Below are 19,700 nucleotides of genomic sequence, written 5' to 3'. Positions count from 1 at the left end.
CATTGTAAATAAAAGCAGAATCACTACCTGACTGGTATCTGGAACTACAAATACTCTCCCAACAGTGAGGAGCAGGTTAAAAGGCTGAAAAAACACATCCCCATCCCAGCACCCAAATGTTTTCTACAGCAGGGTGAGATTACTACACCACAGATGGGGATTAGTGCAAGCACTTAATAAAAACAAACTTGCAAATACCACAGCAGCTTTAGTTCCACCTGACAAGTGACTGCTCTAAGCACATTAGCAATGCCCAAGCAAAATTAAGCTGTAGTTCAAGAACTGCACAATAAAGGGATTTTTGTCTTTTGAAAATAAGACTTCACTGTTCTCTGTAGACAAGGAGAACAATTCAGGCAAGGAATAGAATAGAATAGAATAGAATAGAATAGAATAGAATAGAATAGAATAGAATAGAATAGAATAGGACCAGACCACCTTCAAGATCATCGCATCCAACACCACCTAATCAACTAAACCATGGCACCAAGCACCCCACCAAGTCTCCTCCTAAACACCTCCAACGATGGTAACTCCACCACCTCCCCAGGCAGCACATTCCAATGGGCAATCACTCTCTCTGTCAAGAATTTCTTCCTAACATCCAGTTTCAACCTCCCCTGGTGCAGCTTGAGACTGTGTCCTCTTGTTCTGGTGCTGGTTGCCTGGGAGAAGAGACCAGCCCCCGCTTGTCTGCAACCTCCCTTCAGGTAGTTGTAGAGAGCAACAATAATTTTCTCCAGGTTGTTATGGACCTTTAAAAGTAGGCCAGAGAAACTAAAAGACAAAAAAAAGGTAAGAAATATTTCAGGAAAGGAGACAAAAGGCAGTACTTTTGCTAACTTAATATATTTTCTTTTAAGAAAAATTAAACTTTGGAGGGAAAAAGAACAGGTTTCCTTCAGGAAACTTCTTATTGCACTATGAACAGAAATGTACAATATGTACTACATTGAGTTGTGTTTTCCATACACGAGGAGTAAAGCTCTGTCTTCATCACAGCTTCTCAGGTTTTGCTTCTGATTGGTCATCTGTCAGGTCTTTGAATCCCAGTTTTTCCAGTGGTTCGTTAGCCATAAGTTGCCTGAGTTAAAAACAACAAAACAACAACCAAAGAAACATTTCACAGGAGAACAGCTGCACCTTCTATATTTCATTTGCATTATTCACACTAAAGCAATCCAAGATGTCCCTAGAGAGTGACTGCCACTTTGGCAAAGAAACTTCAGTTTGGGGAAAGCAGCATTCAGGGATCCTTTTTCCTTAACAGCAGTTCTCCAATTAAATGTTGTTTTTCCTGAGATTTTAATGCTGAGTAAGAGTTTCCTCAGAAACTGACTTGACTCTTAGGTAGCTTTGATTAAGAGACTGCATAAAAGCTTCCTACAATTCTTCCTGTGAGATTTTTAAAGTGAATGCGGTGTAGAACAACATTTGTGGCACCACTACACTTCTCTATAATGATTTTCAGTTTTTGATTTGCAGCCTTCCTCACCACCAGCCCATTCAGTGTATGGGAGCATCTTTGTATTTAAAGGTCGCTTAATGCCCTTTGAGCATTTCCCAATGTGCTCCCTGACTCACCACTGAACAGAAATCACTGCAAAGCTATGCAGGAATGGAAATAGCACTAGAAAATCAACCACCAATGCTTATAGAATCACTGAATAGTTTAGGTTGGAAAGGACCTTGAAGATCACTTAATTCCAACCCCCTGCGAGGGGTTAGGGATGCCTTCCACTAGACCAGGTTGCTCAGAGCCCCATTCAACCCGCCTTTAAACACTTCCAGGGATGGGGCATCTAGAACTTCTCTGGCCAACCTTTTTCAGCATCTCACCACCCTCATAGGAAAGAATTTCTGTTGAATAATCTAAACATACCCTCTTTCAGTTTAAAATTGTTACCTCTTGTCCTGCCACTACACTCCCTGATAAAGAGTCCCTCCCCACCTTTCTTGTTGGCCCCCCCTTTAAGTACTGGAAGGCTGCTATTGGGGCTCTTCCCCAGGCTCAACAACTCCAACTCTCTCAGCCTGTCCTCATAGGCAGTGCTCCAGGCCCCTGATCAGTTTCATGGTCCTCCTCTGGCCCAGCTGGAGCCGGCTGAGGGCCCCTTTTTTTTTCCCCCAATTGAACTCAGAAACAAGTTAAGCTTTTAACTTGTAACCACAGCCAGAAACCAACAACACTGAGAAAGACGGTTGCATGCAGCAGAAGCTGGTCAAGGCTTGCAGTCGTTCCCACCTTTCGGGCTAAATATTTACAGCACCACATAAAAAACATAAACTAAGCTGCTGAAGCTAAACGCGACTGCTGCTTCTGAAAAAGACACAAGCTCCCTACACGAATGCCTCCACTGCGGGTTGCCTTTCCCCCCCGTTTCCCCGGCCGGCTGCCCCTGCGCACCCTGCCGCCGTGCTGTGCCCGGCAGGGCCCGGGGCACCACTTGCCTCTCCATGCGGCACTCCAGGTAGGCCTTGGCGTGCTGCCGGCAGGCGCTGCTCTCGTAGTCGCTGTTCCGCAGGCACTCCATGAACCGCTCCTTGAAGGCGCTGCACTCCCCTGAAAGACACAGCGAGGGCCGCGATAGCGCTAGGCCCAGGCCTAGACCCGGCCCCGCGTCCCGCTGCCCCGGCCCGCGGAGAGACGGAGGGAAGCGAGGCAGGCGGGCCGGCACTAGGCGGCGGGGAGGCCAGGCTCTCTTTACCGTACCGAAGTGATCCAGCGGGAAGGCGCCCTTGTCCGGCGGCCGCGGCTTGAAGCTCTTGGTGCCGAAGTTCATGGCAGTGGACATGTCGCCGGCGAGAGGGGGGAAGCGGAGCGGAACAGCACCGGCTGGGGTCACTCGGGTTCCACAGCGGCCGCCAGGGGGGAGCCGAACACCGAGCGTCGCCGGCGAGCACCGAGCGCATCGAGCAGCACGAACCCGCCCAGCGGGCGGAGCCGGAGCCATGCCGCTCCGCCAACGGCGTCGGCGCCGCTGTGGCAACCGGATTGCCTCGCTCCGGCGGCGAGGGGCGAGACCACGCAGCGCAACGGAGCCGGGCCGGGGGGCAGCGACGTTACTGCCGCAGGCCATCGTCGGGAGCTGCCACGGAGGCGCCGCCGCCCGCCACGGTAGCACGGTCCGGGGAACTCCGGACCCGGTCCCACCTGGCAGGGAGGTCGGGCTGGTGGCGTTGCCAGTGCGTCTGCGCCGCACCGGCATCCAGGGCTCGATCCCTGAAACAGCATCAGTGAATAGTTCGAGTTGGAAAAGATCTTAAAGATCATCAAGTCCGGCCATTATCTGACTGCCGAGTCCGGTGCTAAACCGTGTCCCTCAGCACCACACGTCTGTGTCTTACAAACACCTCCAAGGGATGGAGATTCACCCACCTCCTTGGGCAGCCTGTTCCAGTGTTTAATGGAAGAGGCTGGTGGTGATGGGCAGCCTGCAGGCTGAGGGGTTGGGAAGAAGGTGGCCCTCTCACATTTGTTCAACTGGAAACGAGGAGGGAAAGAGTAAAACTTAAAGTCTGGTGTCAGCAAATGGGTTTATGCAGGATCCAGCCTCATCCGAGTCTCTCCTGTTTCTATCCAGCAGCTGGGGATCAGGACCTGGGCTGCGGCTGGACTCCTTCCCCATCTGCCAGGAAGGGCAAGTTCTTCACCCATCACTGCTGAGCACTGCATTTGAACTTAAAACCATAGTTTTCAGGACCCAACTCTGGCTGGAGGTGGGATGTGAGAGCCCTGGGGATCAGCAGGCAGACCTAGGGCACCCCTGGGAGGCAGTGTCAGCTTTCTGCAGGATTTCAGAAGAGTTATCCTCGCCTCGCTGTAGTGACTTGAACCCTGCCATCAGCTGCCCCTGGCGGTAGTGACACTGCTCATCCCTCATTAAGCTTCACGGATTAACGGCCGTGCACAAACTCCACGGACAGCACCGAGCTTTTATATCTCCTGGAAAAAAAAAAAGAGAGAGAGCAAGAAGGCAGCTGCCCATCACACAGCATGAACACCAACGAGGCCAGTTAAACCAAGCAGTCATCGGCAGATGTTCGGGACATGGTGAACATCCTCAAGATGGATAGCCAACAACCCCCCCTTTTTGCCTGCAGGTTTACAGCACGTTCTCTGCAGAGCCTCAGATCTCATCCTGAAAGGAGGATGAGAAATGGGGTTAATTTAACCCACACAAACGTTAGCCGTGTATTACGTTGTTAGAGTCTTTTTTGTCTTCTTCTTTGCCCATAGCTGCAATTAGTTTAAGATGGTCTTTCATCTGTTTTAAGCTGATTTTCTTTTAATTAAATGACTGAGATAAGTAGAAAAAAATTGAGGCTGGGAAAAAAAAACACAAAACCAACAAAATAAAACAAGCAGCTGCAATTGTTAAGGACAGCCATTATGGAAATATTACCTGCAGCCCCATTTAAAGTGTGTTTTGTTTATGCTTTGATTGCTTCCTTATTACAGTCCTGAAATTGTAAATGGAAAATTACACCGTGTTCTATTACACAAGCAACTGGTTTCCACAGCCTGAAATATAAGGTTTTATTTATTATTATGTTTTCAGGGCCCTGAACAATAGATGTTTTTATCATATGCTAAGTAGCACTTTTCCACTTGACTTTGTTAGAACACTTAACAGTAAAAGGGAGATACTCTTCTTTCACAAATACATGCAACAAACTGTCCCCCAGATCTCCCAGGGCTGAGAAGAAGAGAAGCAGCTTTGGTTTATCTGTAAGAGTTTAGAGTGTCAAGGCACTTGATGTTAGCAAACTGCCCCAGTTAAGTTCCTTAGTTGCTGGGCAGGCTGGTTGACTTGCTGATTCCCCATGTGATGAAGGAAGAAATCAAAGGAAAAAGATATGCTGGGATCCCGCATAGGAGTTCTTCCCCAAAACAACAGCAAAGGCTGTGCAAACACTGATATCATCTCACTGCATGATATTATATCATATCCAAATGTTTGGATTTCCTATTAATTAACTCAGTGTCTTTCTTTGGAGTCTTAAATGTTGTAGTTACCCAAATTCAGGTCAGGTACAGCAGCAGGTGTTTGGTTATGCTTCCTTAATGCTTTTATTGCAAATGTCAGCTGTATCTTCTAGAGTTTCCTTAAGAGGTACTGGTTTGCCTTTGCATCTAATACATGTTCTTTGGCATGTGTTTTTTCCCAAGGAGATCAAATGAAACCCCCATTAGATAATCAGTGTGAAGGAGAAGAACAAACCTCATTTGCAGATTAAGCCAACCAGTCCCAAAAGAATTCAATAAAAACACTGCCACAAAGAGCAGTGCCACAAACAGAGAATTCAATGCTTTCTTGCAAAGAAGTGAGAGACTTCCACAGCACCAGGGACTTCTGAAATAGCTGTTGCAGTATAAAGGTGCTCATTGTACAAGAGAGATCAGATAAATTTTAAAGCATCCAGTGCTTTACAGTACCTCTGGTCTGGAGCCTTGAGCCCTTTCTAAAAATGAGAAGGCTGAAATTAGAAGGCTTCTTCCCAAACTAGGGAAAATCGTGGGTCTTTCCCTTTCAAGTTGATACACAACTTGATAGATTAAAAAAAAATATATATATTAAAAAAAAAATCCTTTGCTTGACTCAGAGCTGTTAGTCATTAATTATGGACTAAAGTAACATCTAAAAATGTTTGTTCTTTTACAGCGTTGCCAGATCACGCTGAGAATTTATTCCGCTGATGCTTATCTGTCAGTTGTACAAATGCACCTTCAGAAGGAGTTTCTCCACACTTAGCATTACTTTTGGGAGCACCAAATTAAATAATACAACAGAGCAGAACCTTTATTCCTTTCCATGGGTGGGGTAATGTCTGGGACTTTCATTAATTTCTCTCTGTCATCATGCTGCACCGTTTAAGAGCCTGCTGATTCAAATTATCAGGTAGCTAATTGGAAGATAATTTATTGACAGGCCACGAAAGGCTTTGAGTAACATACTAGGGGATTTTGTAGCTTTACTTGGGATAGCTGTAAGAAATTAATCAGCTGAACAAGACCAAGCACATTCAGACAGTGGAATTTGTGCCCTTGAGACTGCTGTTCCCAGCCCATGCACAGAACACACCTCAGAGAAACATCCTTCCAGGATCACTCACTCCTACGCCTCACCCTCGCATGGTGAGCATGCTGCCAGCTCTTACATAAGGTCTCTTGCTACATCATTGCCATGGGCTGTTGTAAACCATTTTTCTCCTTTTTAATTCAAGTTCCTAGACAAGAAAAAATGCAGAATATTGCCAGAATAGTCTGGGGAATGGGGATTTCTGTTGTGGATGATTAATGAAATATTACTGATTTGCACTTACAGGGAAATCATAGTTTCATGCCAGTAAGGTCAGGGCCTTAATATGTTATGTGCTCTACAAAGATGTACAGAATGATAAGCTCATTTTGTGTTATGACTGAGCCAAAGCCTCATCAGGTTAGAGAGGAATATGATAGAAATAGTAACACTGCACTGAAAGCCACACAGTTCTGGTGTATCTAAATCCACATCTCTATCTGCACCAAAGCAGGGGCCCCAAAAGTAAGATGCTGAGACCCTGGCTCTGTAGATATCTGTATTATAACACCTAACAACTAATCATGCTTGGTGATATGCTCTGAATTGCCCTTGTATCTCTCTGGAGATACTCAAAACCCACCTGTATGTGTTCCTGTGTGATCCTGCTCTGGCAGGGGGGGGTTGGACTGGATGATCTTTTGAGGTCCCTTGCAGCCCCTAACATTCTGTGATTCTGTATTAAAATAATTCCTCCAACACCTTGTTGAGATAGGCTGATGATAGAGACCCAGAAGAAGAAGGTCCTTGGAGCTATGTTGAGGCTTTTCATTTGTTCAGTCACATTTTGAAAATAAATTCTTTATAACCTGATCTCCTCAACACTAAATTCCCATGTCAGGTCATCTTGACTTGTTGGCCTAAGTGCAGAGTCTGGAAGATCATACTTCTGGCTGTAGTCACAATGGATTTTACTACAAGTATGTGTGTATGTGTATACATATATATATACACACATATATATGTATATATTATCAAATTATATTATCATATTATCAAATATATCTCCAGTACCAAATCCTGGGCTCTCCCATGTATTTCTGTCACTAGGTGAAACTCATGGACAAATAACATCTATATAGTCCAAGGCTTTCAAAAGCAATGAAGTTGCTTTCAGGGAAAGAGTGGTCAGGCACTGGAATGTGCTGCCCAGTTTGGTGGTTGAGTTGCCAACCCTGGATGTGTTTAAAGGTCATTTGGATGTGGTGCTTGGGGACATGGTTTAGGGGTGAACCTTGCAGAGTAGGGTTCTGGGTTGGACTTGGTGATCCTGAGGGTCTTTTCCAACCTGAATGTTTCTGTGATTCTGTGAAGTTCCTGAGAATGGTTTGTTGCTAAAAAAGAGTAAATGCTTACCGTGAGTGTTAAATAGTGACACCCAATTCCCTGCATAGAGACACTGCACTAATCCCATGCACAAATTGTTCTTATTTCCTTCTCCCAGTGACCAGACCCATCACACACAACCTTCCAGCCTAGCACATGGAAAAAAACCCCAAGGATCTTTCACTGAAATTTCACAGTGAAATGATGATTTTTATTTTTCTAAGTATCTTTCAGGAATCTTTCTTCCCAAAGTAGATGTGGCTGATTTGGCAGATAAATGGAAAGAAATCCAGTGCAAGTTGTTTGTATCTAAAGGAGCATAGCGACCACTTGAGACACTGATCACTGCCCTGGAGGGATCCTACAGAAGTACCGATTTGCAGGCTGGGAAGGAGTGGGTGCAATCCAATAAAACAATGCAATAATTAGGGAAGATGGAAAGAGGTCAAAGTCGGGAAGCTTTTGATTTCTTTCTGTGCTGGCATTTGTCAAGGTGAGCAAAATCCATTAGCAAGGAGCAGCCTGAGTTTTAACACATCTGAGTCTTTAAAAATGTTAATGGTTAACAGGGTGTGCTCATGCCTTATACATCCCTGATAACAATGCAGGGCCTGATAGGCATCTCTTGAGGCTGTAAATCAGTGGCAGAGTCTTGCGAGGCACACAGGCACTTGGTGTTCACTCTCATGGTTTATTATGTTATCAGAGCTCATTGACTGAATTATGGCCTTTTAACAGCTCTTTCTCTGCATTATCCTACTGTTACTGTAGCATTATTAACCTATGTCCCATTAGAAGATTATATGTCCTTCTCCAGATGAGCACACACAAGTTTGATGGCTCCGTGGCTGTTCAATGCACAGGCTCATTTCATAGGAGGAACTGATTCTTTCCCTGAGCTATGGCTACAAAGTCTTGCTTACCTGCAGATGGTATCAGTTCTGACTTGGGCTGGCAGAAAGACAAAGACATGTGAGCAACATTGTCTCCCCAGTCCTGTGTGGGAGCCGCACCTGCAAGACAACAACTCGGTTGTGGTCTGTGTTCAAGATTGCATACTGGAAACCAAGGTGTAAAAGGAACAAATGGAGATGAGGACATCACACTGGTTGTATTTTAAAACTGCAATGATTCCCTCTTTCTGGAAAACTCATCCAACATTTCCCACAGCACATGCATCAGTCCAGCAGGTTGCAAGTCTGTGGGCTCGTTACTTGACGAAGAATTTCACCCTGTATTATCAACAGCTATGACCTGAAGCCTTGACTCTTGCTTTCTATGGCAGTAGCCAGCTCTGTGCCAAAAAACCCCCAGTGGTGATACTCGACTGGGCCCATGTAAGGGTTTTCCCTCACTCTTACTGCATAGAATCATAGAATCAATAAGGTTGGAAAAGACCTCAGAGATCATCAAGTCCAACCTATTACCTAATGCCTAACACCTCCTGACAACTAAACCATGGCTCCAAGTGCCACATCCAATCCTTTTTTGAAGTCTCCAGAGTCTCAGTGACCACACCATTTGCTCAGAGTCTGGCAGAACAGGAGAAGAGGGTGCACACCAAGACCTCACAACTGTGCAGCAAATTTTGAGACGGCCATGACCACCCCACTGCCCTCCTTTTCCTTTTCTGCACAGGGCAATTCTCCCTTGTGAGAAACTCTACCCAATAACAAACCTTGTTGAACAGGCAGACATGCAGGCACCTTTTTCATGCCAATCTAGTTAGAGTTTATTGATTCCTCTTGCCTTTGGCTAATGTACTTTTATTATTATTAATAAATAATCATCAGTTTTCCGTCAGTGGAGCCTGCACCCAGGAGCCTTGGAGGAGTCTAGCAAAAGTCTTATTAAAACTAAAGATTTCTGAGGGGTTGAACAGCAGCACTGCCCAGTAATCTGACAGAACCTGCAGCTGAAGAGCAAGATATCCCCACCTGAGAATAGGAGAGAGAACATCACCTTGGCTCCTCCACTCAGAGCCATCATTTAAAACTGGCCTCCTGTTCATGATCACTTCTGCTTTGTTGTCATCCCCGAGGGATGCAAACGGGGGTGGCTCTCATCCTGCAGGGATGCAAAGGTTGGGGGTGGCTTTTGTGAAGCTGTTGCCCAAGCATGCGGGCTCTTGTAGGACCCTGCCCTGGCATGGTGCATGACTCAGTGCACCTGGAGTGCCAAAGCTGTTGCTGTCTGCTCCTCCTGGCTGGCACCTACCTGGCTGTGCAACAGCTGCCCAGGCAGCCTCCATCCTCCATCCTCTGCCTGGCCAGCTGCAGAGCCCAATCCTGGCTCCTCCCAGGTTACAAAGATCTAGGATCTCTTTCCCAATCCCAGCAGAAGGATTGCCTGGAGGGGATGGTTTCTCAGGGGATTGCATGCTCATAAACAGGCAGGACAGCCAGGAAAGAATCACCATACTCAGAGATGGACATGCAGGCACACAGTCATCTCAGCTGCTAAACAGTGCCTGAAGTGGTTTTCAGGGGTGTTTGGCAATTGCTGGTAGAGGATTTTTGGGACAGAGGTCAACAACAGTGCCAAGAGTGAAAACTGTGTTGCTCAAGAAGGGTGGCAGGAAAGCAAAGAGAATCAGAGCTGTCAATTGTAAGTAGACCTAACTCCTGTCTGTGATGCTGAATCTTCATGCCACCACCATTCCAACTGCTCCTTGGTCAGGCTTGCTTTCCCTGAGGACTTCCTTCCCAGCTGCACCCTGGGCCATGCATTACTGTGGGCTTTTCCTCCTGCATCCTGCTTCCTCTATTGCATCAACAGTGGTCCAGCTGAGCCCTGTGACCTGGCACTATGACAGCAACCCAGCACTGGCCCTGTGCTTTAATTCTGCCTCTGAAATCACACAGACCACAACATTCCCATAACACAGACTCTCATTGGAAAACAACCACCTTGCTCCAGTGTTGTAGATGAAACAGGAGCTCCAGATTAAGATAATCCACATTTCAAAACAAAATAAGGTGCCTTATTTGGCAGAGGGGAGGAAAGGTATATCTGGTCTAGAAGTAAACAAGATCTTGGAGTCCTTTTCTTTGTATAAAGCCACTTCCCCAGAAGGTGTGTTCAGGCAGCGACCAAAGGGCTATAAAGGGACCCCAAGATGCTCACACCCACACTTTGATTTAGACATGGCCATACAGACTTTGCTGCAGTGTGTGGGCTCCAGCTCATTGCTCTACTTGGCAGTAGGGCTGGTTGTTCTCCTTTACTTTCTTACCAGCTTGAAGAAGTCGGTTCGCAATTTGCCTCCTGGGCCACGACCTCTTCCTCTGATTGGAAACTTGAACGTGGTGGACCTGAAAAAGCCGTTCCAGTCGCTGACAGAGGTAGGGTCTGAGCAAGGAGGCAGGAGGAAAATGTGCACTTCTTGAAGTGAGAGATGCAACCAGGGAAACAGAGATGTGATGCTGTGTCTGCGTTGTGTGGAGGGCAGAAAGGAGGTAGTTAAAGGATAGGCAGGTTGGCAGAGGGACTTTACCTTCAGAGGTACAGACTTACCTTTGTGCATTTGTAATACACACATTCCCTCCTTTATACACACACAAGCAGAGACCCCAACCTCTTGCAGTCAGCTCCATGTTGTTGGTATATTGAGCCACTCAGAGGTTGTGGGCAGAAGACTCAAGTTGCTCTGTCTGCTGAAGCATCAGGACTATTTGGCCACCAAGAGAAGTCCCACTGCATACAGACAGAGCTCTTCCACTGAGGGTAGGTAGAAAAGGTGGAAAGGTATCTTTCACAGCAGAGGTATCCTCACAGCAGAGGATATGGGGTCATATGCACATTTATTTCCAAAGCTCATTGTCTTCCTACAACACAGAGCTCAGCTCTGCCTCCCCAGTTCTTGCCCTGTACACTCACATTGCCCAGGGCTAGCTAAGATTTGATGGGTGGCTTTTACATGGTAAAGTAAATATATTTCTATTCTTATGCAGCTGCACGGATATTTTTATTTCTAAAAGGGGGAGGGAGGGGGCTGGGAAAGACAAATATACTAAAGCCAGGTAAAATGCTTGTTTCAGAATGTGTCTGCTGTGTTCCCATTGGGAGATGGGGATAATTCAATGTGGATTCAGATTTCTACTGGTAGCTGTAGAGATGGCTGAGGTGCTGTGAGGGTCATATACCCTGTGTGTGCTTACTGGACACTATGACAGGGGACCCCAGTCCCCAGTGAATTCCTTCATCCACCTAAAGAGCTGCAGTGTGGGGGCAGTGCAGACATTAACATTCTCCAGTTAGCCTTGGAAAGGCATTCTGGGCTGCAAAAGCACAGTTCCTACAGCAGTCATACAGTGCTTCTCTGCTTTGATTTACAGGGCAGAGGACTGTGCAGAGCAAAGTTTGGATGGGCTTCTGGCTCTGAGCTCCCATCTGATCATAGGCTTGTTTGTGGGTGTTGGTGTGGAAGAGCAACTGGTTTTGATGGTACTGGGAGATTTTCATAGAACCAATAAGGTTGGAAAAGACCTCAGAGATCAAGTCCAACCTGTCACCCAGCACCTCATGACTACTAAACCATGGCTCCAAGTGCCACATCCAATCCCCTCTTGAACACCTCCAGAGACGGTGACTCCACCATCTCCCTGGGCAGCCCATTCCAATGGCTAACAACTCTCTCTGTGAAGAACTTTATCCTCACCTCGAGCCTAAACTTCCCCTGGTGCAGCTTGAGACTGTGTCCTCTTGTTCTGGTGCTGGTTGCCTGGGAGAAGAGACCAACCCCTTCCCTTCAGGTAGTTGTAGAGAGCAAGAAGGTCTCCCCTGAGCCTCCTTTTACTGTGGTACAAATGCCACACGAAGGCACTAGACTAATTTCCTACAGCCTGCCAAGCAGCCTCCTTTAGGCTTTCAGGCATCTGCACCCAATACTTGTGCTGCTGAGAAGAGAACCGAAAAAAACCCCAACCAAACAGGCTGATGCCAAGAGGTACTGCTGCAAAGCAATGACCTCAGGAAGGCTAGGAGGTGTCTGTGATTCCCTGCTCGTGGCCCGGCCACGTGCCTCCTGAGCTGCCAGGGATGAAAGCAGCAGCGCTAATGTTATCTCCCGAGCCGCCAAACCACCATTTGATGAAAACAAATTCAATTTGTCTGGTGTAATAACAGGAGCTGCTTCTAATCTGAAATTCAATTTTCAGGACAGATCCAATGCATAGCAAATGGCAGCCCAGGCACATCGGAAACGAGAAGGCATTTTGGAGCGGCTGGCGCTGCAGTGTGCTTAAACCAAGCCTAAAATACTGAGTGAATGATTAGATTGTCAAAGCCACCCTCCTGTGTAACAGATGATTCATATTTAATTTGCTGTAAAAGCCTAAAGCTCCTGCAACATTATCTACAAGAATGTGCTTCCTAGTTGGATTCAAGTTACTGGTGGTCAGCAAATAATTTTGCAATGACTGCAGCGCTACCCACCTTGCCATAATTAGAGACAAGTGCTGTCCTGAAAGAAAGAGTTATTGTCTGGCTTTGTTTTTGTAGTGTTTGTGGCTTCAGCCTCAAAGCTGTGTGCACACCCTGCTTGCCTCAGGTCAACAGCATTAAAATAAACAGGCCTGCCTGCTCCAGCGCTTGCTAACCAGGCTCCAAATGGTGGTATCACTATGCTGGCCTGTTACTGCAGAACACCACAGGAATGCAATGGCATTTTATTGACTTCTCTGATAGGAGCAGTGATAGCAGACACCTTGTTGTGCAAACAGGGTGCAAGCAGAGATGCTGGTGATTGATAGCTGTTGGTTATTAGTTGCATTACTCAGCACCTGGAGACTCCGGGCAGGGTTGGGAGGCTCCTTTAGGGCTAGAATCACCTAGCGGGGGCTAATGCTAGCGTTTGGGTCCAAGATCTGGTTTTGAATGAACATATTTTTTCACCTTGACAGCTATCCAAGATATATGGCAATGTCTTCACTGTGCATTTTGGACCCAGGAAAGCTGTGGTACTGGCTGGATACGAAACCATCAAAGATGCCCTTTCAAATCATGCTGAAGAATTTGGAGAGAGGGCAGAAATACCCATATTTAGGAAAATGACACAAGGAAATGGTAAGTGAGCTTTTGGCTGGTTAGTTTTAGTTGTTTGTCTAGGTTCATTATATTCTTACATCTTCTTAGAGGTTGGTCTTTGTTTGCATAAGCAGCTTTGGTGCCAGAGAAGGGCCACAAGGGTAAGTGGAGGACTGGAGCACCTCTCCTATAAGGACAGACTGAGGAGTTGGCACTGTTCAGTCTGGAGAAGAGAAGGCTCCAAGGAGACCTTATTGTGGTCTTCCAGTATCTGAAGTGGGCTACAAGAAAGCTGGGGAGGGACTTTTTAGGGTGTCAGGGAGTGATAGGACTAGGGGGAATGGAACAAAACCAGAAATGGGTAGATTCAGATTGGATGTTAGGAGGAAGTTCTTCCCCATGAGGGTGGTGAGACACTGGAACAGGTTACCCAGGGAGGTGGTAGAAGCCTCATCCCTGGAGGTTTTTAAGGCCAGGTTGAATATGGCTCTGAGCAACCTGCTGTAGTGTGAGGTGTCCCTGCCCGTGGCAGGGGGGTTGGAACTAGATGATCCTTGAGGTCTCTTCCAACCCTAACAATTCTGTGACTCTATGGTTTATTAAGCACAGGTAACACAAGGATGTTACACCTTTGTTTTAGGCCTAGCATTCAGCCACGGGGAGGTATGGAAAACCTTGAGAAGATTCACCCTGACCACACTGCGAGATTTTGGAATGGGAAAGAGAACCATTGAGATCCGAATCCTGGAGGAAGTAAATTCCCTTATTCAATATTTTCAGTCCTATCATGGTGAGTGCCAAGACTTCCACCCAGAGACAGAAAACCTGCCTAGCAGAACAATAAAGATTAATGAAAGTTTAACTCTGAGCAAATGGTTAAAGTTCAGCATACTCTGAAGTAGGTTATTAAACCCAGGCATTGAAACCAAGCTCCCTGCTAAGCATTCTGGGGGGTGAATCAGGTTTATTTTCTTGGGGAGCTCAGGACCACATTTCTGTGGGAAATTAGATTGAAATGAGCACAATCACATTGTCATTTGTTTTGGTTGTCTGAAATACAGGGAAACCATTTGACACAAAAATGATACTCAACAATGCTGTATCCAATGTCATCTGCTCTATATTGTTTGGAGAGAGGTTTGAATATGATGATCCTGAGTTTCTAACTTTGCTGAAGATGATACATGAAAACACAAAGCTGCTGGGCTCCCCTATGGTGATGGTAAGAGCTTGATTTTATGTTTTACCTTTCAGGGTTATTTTTGGGGGGGGTGGGGTGGGGTGTAGCTGCCAGCTTGTGTTTGTCCTCCTGACCTCCCACATCTTGTTTCTTGAGAACAAGAACATTATCAGCCAGCCTGTACAGAAGACATCTGCAGGTCTGTATCTACAAGGCACAGATTCCAAGGTCCCTGTGCTTAGTCTGTGATGCTTGCTAGTAAAGAACCCAAAGTCTTCACAAAGGGAACTGTTTTACTCTCTTTGAAGAGCAGAAACACAGTCTCTTATATCAGAGATCAGCCTTGAAACGCCATCTCAAGTCTCCTCCTTTGTTTCACACCTTCAGCAACTGTCTTCTGCCTCCCCTAGAACCAGGTCTGACAGAATTCTTTTATTTTTGGCTGCTGAAATTCAGTCTTCACAAACTAACAGCTGATGTAAGCTCCTTCCTTCCTAATGCAAAGCTTCTGCTTTGAGCAGCAGTGGAGTCAACACACAGAGGTCTGTCTGTGGCTGGCTCTAACTGCAGGCTAGCTAAACCCAGTAAGCATCACCCAAGCACAGCCAGAGTTACACACTATGAGCAGACAGCCTCCCAGAATGCAGCACCAGATAACAGCTACCAGCAGGTGTTTGCTGCATCATCTAGCAGGGCAGCTAGTGGTCTCCTTGGAGGTGAGCACAACACTTGTGGGATGATGGGGGTGAGAACTGGCAGCACATATGTCCATGTGACATACTGCAATGCTGTGCTCAGTCCAGCTTCTAGGAATGGTGCAGCTGGGTTAGCTTAGTGCCATGCCTGAACTAATTGGCTTGGAAAGCACCATACTGATTCATCAATATTGTCTGACTGCAGAGGTGGCCAGTTCAAGTCCCTTCAGCTGCTACAGGATGTGACACACCTGAGGGCTTTCCCTGGGACAAGTACCATGCTTACATTCCCAGCTTTCACACCCAAGACCTTCTGTGCCACCACCTACAAAGCTGGGAGCCCTGAGAAAAAATTAAGCTGATGAACCTCCCAAAAGTCATGGCAAGGACTCATGCATAGATGTAACAGAGAAAAGCCAATTTCTGCAGCACTTCAGAGCTGCTTGGTCTGTACAAGCAAATGTAGGGCAGTTACAGCCTGAAATGTCAGGACGTGGGACAAGGGACCAGCAGGGTGATTCGAGATGTTCAAAACGCCAATTAACAGTAAGACTTCTCTTCTTCCACAGTTATATAATTTCTACCCATCCCTTGGACTTCTCTCTGGAGCTTCCAGGACTGTGCTACGAAACATCAGTGAACTGAATGCTTTTCTCCAGAAGCTCTTCCAGGAACACAAAGAAGAGTTTAATGAAAATAACTTGACAGGCTTTGTTGATGCCTTTCTGATGAAGCAACAACAGGTACTTTAAAAGCTAAGTTTCAGCATCTTCCTGTTCTCTTAGTTCTTATTGCTAGTCCATCCATCTTATTGCCAGTCCCTACCACCTGCCAGGGACCAGGACTGAGTGGAAACAGAAGACCTGCAGTGAGCAGAGTGTATCAAAGCTCCTACTCACAGTGAGCTGTGCTGTACTCACTTCATGGCTCCACTGCAACTGCTGGTTAAAGGGATGTAGTTGTCAACACATCCCACATTGATGAAATAAGTTACCACTCAGCACATAAGGAGGACATCATCCCAAACCTTCCTGCAAGAGTGCTGCAGTGATAAAGTTCATTGCAGTAACTAAATTCCAACTGACCTGGGGGTTACACCTATGCTTGGGACCAGACATATTCCATACAGCATAGACCCTACTGCTAAAAACACTAAACATTTTGTTTCCCAGAACATTCCAAGTCACAAAAAAGCTAATATGCAGATGAAAGTGGTGGCAGCAGAGTCACATGCTGCTGTAGAACTCATGGCCATGTTTTGGTTGGTTTTGAAGGAGTCCAAGAAACCCCACACTGCATTCAGCAATGGAAACCTGTTGTTTTCAACCCTGGACCTCTTTGCTGCTGGGTCTGAGACTACATCTACGACTATGCGCTGGGGTCTCCTTCTCATGATGAAATACCCAGAAATTCAAAGTAAGGCTGAGAAGTCCTCTTGTACAATACAGGATTGCATGCTTGAGGCTTTGGTTGTGGAGCAGAGTGGAACTCATTCAGTGTTTTCTAGAGTAATGATTCTGAGTAGCCAGAGAGAGATAACAACCGTTGACTTTGCAGAGGAATTTTGTTCAGCTGGGTTGCAGTAAACCAGCCCAGCCAAGTGGGAGAGGCTAAGGGCCAGTATACAGTTACAGTAAAGCTCCCCCATCGTTATTCTCCTGCAGGCTATGGGCTTACGTCACTAAAGGTCTCCTCAGAAGCTGATTCTGATCTGGTTTCTGTTGGAGGTTATGGGGTAACAAAGGTGTGTGATCAAAATCGGGGATGGGGTGTGCAGTAGTGGCTCCATTCAAACAATAAAGCTGAAAGAACCATGCCATGCCCTGACTTACCCACTCCTGTCCTCCCCAAATACCCCTCCAAGGTTTCCCTTTCCTTCATCTTGGCCAGATTGGAGGGTATCTCAGTTGCAAAATAAGAAGGTTATCAGCTTCTCAATCCCTTCCTCCCTCCAAGGAAAGATTCAGGAAGAAATGAACCACGTCATTGAACCAGGAGAGCTGCCCAAGTTGGAGGACCGGAAAAAAATGCCTTATACAGATGCAGTGATACATGAAATACAAAGGTTTGCCAACATTGTCCCCATGGGTGTATCACGAGCTACTCCTGCTGATGTGAATTTCCGAGGCTACGTGATTCCTAAGGTGAGCTCTGAGACTAGCAGCTTACACTGCATGGATTCCTTACAGTCTCATTTAAGGCAGCGAAAGAGAAACCCACCCAAATCTAAGGGCACTGTCACGGTGTGGGGTTTGATCTGTGATGTGATCCTTTGTCCTGGAAGCATCTCCCAGTTCTCTTTGCCACAGCTCAGTCTCATTTGCCTCTTCCCAGCAGGGAAAAAAAAGAAAGCAGGCTGGCTCTGCTAGGAAAGTGATCTGCTCTAAACAGCTACTGTGAGTTTCTTTGATCCCTTTCAGGGTACAGAGATTATTCCACTGCTGACCTCTGCTCTGAATGACAAGTTACACTGGAAAACCCCAGATCAGTTCAACCCTTCCCACTTCCTGGATGCCGATGGGAACTTCATTAGGAGAGAGGCATTTATTCCATTCTCCATAGGTGAGAGGGGCCACGTGTGCACCACTTGGGGCCAGGCTAATGGCAGAGTACCCACTGATTCCAGGGGAGTAGAAAAGTTGGGGACACAAAACATAATAATAAGGAATAAGGGATTTCTGGTCATTTGCCCTGTCCACCATTGCTGTAAGTAACCAACTCTTCTTTTAAATATCTGGGAGACACCGATTTACCCAGTCACTGAATGGTCTCACATACTTCCAGGCTTCTCTGTGGCTTGAGACCCAGTCAGTAGCACCTCTAAAATAGGGAGAAGGAAGTTAAAACATCCTACCTTAACAGCTTGCTCTTATGGCCCAAACACCCAGTGTATGAGGTCTCGAACATCAACAGTAGGAGTTACGATGCTGATCATTTACTTCTTCCCTGGTTGTTTTCAGGACGAAGAGCTTGTCTTGGAGAGGGACTGGCCAGAATGGAGCTGTTCCTCTTCTTTGCAGGCCTGCTCCGCAAATTTGTTTTCCAGCCCCCTCCAGGAGTGGATAAGTCAGACCTAGATCTCACTGCTGATGTTGGCTTTACTTTGAACCCCATGCCTCACCTGGTTTGTGCTGTGCCCTGTGAATGATCAAATGACATGGAGTTAGAGTAGTGAACACTTCAAGCTTGAAAGCAAGTTAGTTACAGGGGATAAAAACCTGGCTGTACCTGAGCTTTAGGGGAAGGAAGACACCAGGCACTGCTATTTTTCCCTCATTCATGCCATTTTTTCTAACACCTTTTGTGGTGTATGTATAATGCAAACCTTTCAGTAATGCAAACCCCTGAGTGCTGCTCTCAGAAACAGTGTGCTTCATTCCTGGAACAGCACATCAGAGATGCAGTTTTCAGGGATGTTTGGAAGAATGAAATGGCTTCAAGCCTCCTCTATAGATGCAACCCATCAGAGGCTCTTCCCTGAGAGCCTCCACAGGGAATTTCTCAGCCCAAAGTCCAAGCTCTATAGCAGAGCTGATTAACGATGGCCCAGCTGGAGACAACAGACATTTAATGGATCTAGAAATCTCCCCAGGACAGTTGTTCAGCCAAGCCTCAGATTGAACTGCCATTGTACACTACAACCTGCCTTATCTTTATTACAGAGTCCCAGACAGGAGAGTGTAACATGGGCTGATGCCAGGAGCCAGGCACGGGACAGTTATCAGAAAACATCTAAGTGGTTTGGGAAGTGGGTTCATTCCAACTCACGCTGGGCACTTTATGCCTAAGAGCCCATTTATGATGGGGCCAATCTAGCAGCTTTCTGCTGCTGCTAAGAAAGGCATTTCTACCACTCCCTCACCTCTCCTGGCTTTGTGCTAGCTCTCACACTTATCCAGTTCCTTCCTGGGCCCTCTCAGATCCCTAAAGTGGCAGAAAATGACCAGTCACAGAAAGCAAAGAATTTCGGAATCAGCGTGGCTAAAGCTGGACCCAAGCCCAAGGCAGTGTGAGGGTGATGGGCAGCAAGACCACCATGCTCCCATCAGAGAGCTGAGAGAAGCTCAGTCCACTTCTCTGCTTGTGCATTAGGAGCCATAGTTGCTCTCTAGATGCTCTCTACCCACCACAGGGAAAGAGAGAGGATCCTTCAGTGGATGCCATAACATCTGAGTTACCAACTCTCTCCACTAACTGCTGGGTGACAGGCTCCTAATACAGGTATCAGTCTCATGTATCAGGGGTGTTGGGATGAACAGGGATGATATTTTCCATTTGACTGAAAAGAAGGCTTTGACTTCTACTGTTTGTCTTCAGCTCTACACCAGATACACAGCCCCTGGCTGTCCTCTGTAGACATTCCTTGTGTCAGGGATAAGCAGTGACGTC

The 19,700-nt window shown here is 46.5% G+C and overlaps 2 protein-coding genes across 2 annotated transcripts; one reads left to right on the top strand and one right to left on the bottom strand.

The window, feature by feature from the left end:
- Positions 1 to 879: 879 nt before the first annotated feature.
- LOC128897205 (cytochrome c oxidase assembly protein COX19) lies at positions 880 to 2,891 on the bottom strand. Its single transcript, XM_054161310.1, has 3 exons — positions 2,714 to 2,891; positions 2,452 to 2,563; positions 880 to 1,084 (listed from the first exon to the last, which is right to left on the bottom strand). Exons 1-3 carry the CDS (start codon positions 2,793 to 2,795, stop codon positions 997 to 999), a joined length of 282 nt encoding a protein of 93 aa, XP_054017285.1. The 5' UTR covers positions 2,796 to 2,891; the 3' UTR covers positions 880 to 996.
- A 7,633-nt stretch (positions 2,892 to 10,524) lies between these two features.
- Positions 10,525 to 18,459, top strand: LOC104307763 (cytochrome P450 2K1). The gene is made up of 9 exons (XM_009908857.2): positions 10,525 to 10,753; positions 13,313 to 13,475; positions 14,077 to 14,226; positions 14,498 to 14,658; positions 15,881 to 16,054; positions 16,586 to 16,727; positions 17,268 to 17,455; positions 17,732 to 17,873; positions 18,272 to 18,459. The coding sequence occupies exons 1-9, from the start codon at positions 10,556 to 10,558 to the stop codon at positions 18,457 to 18,459; spliced, it is 1,506 nt and encodes a 501-aa protein (XP_009907159.1). The 5' UTR covers positions 10,525 to 10,555.
- The last annotated feature ends 1,241 nt before the right edge of the window (positions 18,460 to 19,700 follow it).

Source organism: Dryobates pubescens, chromosome 4, assembly GCF_014839835.1.
Source record: "Dryobates pubescens isolate bDryPub1 chromosome 4, bDryPub1.pri, whole genome shotgun sequence".
Classification (NCBI taxonomy): Eukaryota; Metazoa; Chordata; class Aves; order Piciformes; family Picidae; genus Dryobates; species Dryobates pubescens.
Note: the sequence above shows the minus strand (reverse complement) of the source record. Positions and strands in the feature narration are given on the sequence as shown.

What these genes read in the sequence shown, in the direction of transcription:
- LOC128897205 (XM_054161310.1), bottom strand. Translation starts at nt 2,795, where the DNA reads ATGTCCACTGCCATGAACTTCGGCACCAAGAGCTTCAAGCCGCGGCCG. An exon ending in CTTCCCGCTGGATCACTTCG is followed by an intron (nt 2,564 to 2,713) that starts GTACGGTAAAGA and finishes TGTGTCTTTCAG; the next exon opens with GGGAGTGCAGCGCCTTCAAG. An exon ending in CTGGAGTGCCGCATGGAGAG is followed by an intron (nt 1,085 to 2,451) that starts GCAAGTGGTGCC and finishes TTTTTAACTCAG; the next exon opens with GCAACTTATGGCTAACGAAC.
- LOC104307763 (XM_009908857.2), top strand. Translation starts at nt 10,556, where the DNA reads ATGGCCATACAGACTTTGCTGCAGTGTGTGGGCTCCAGCTCATTGCTC. An exon ending in ATATTTTCAGTCCTATCATG is followed by an intron (nt 14,227 to 14,497) that starts GTGAGTGCCAAG and finishes TCTGAAATACAG; the next exon opens with GGAAACCATTTGACACAAAA. An exon ending in GAAATACCCAGAAATTCAAA is followed by an intron (nt 16,728 to 17,267) that starts GTAAGGCTGAGA and finishes CCTCCCTCCAAG; the next exon opens with GAAAGATTCAGGAAGAAATG.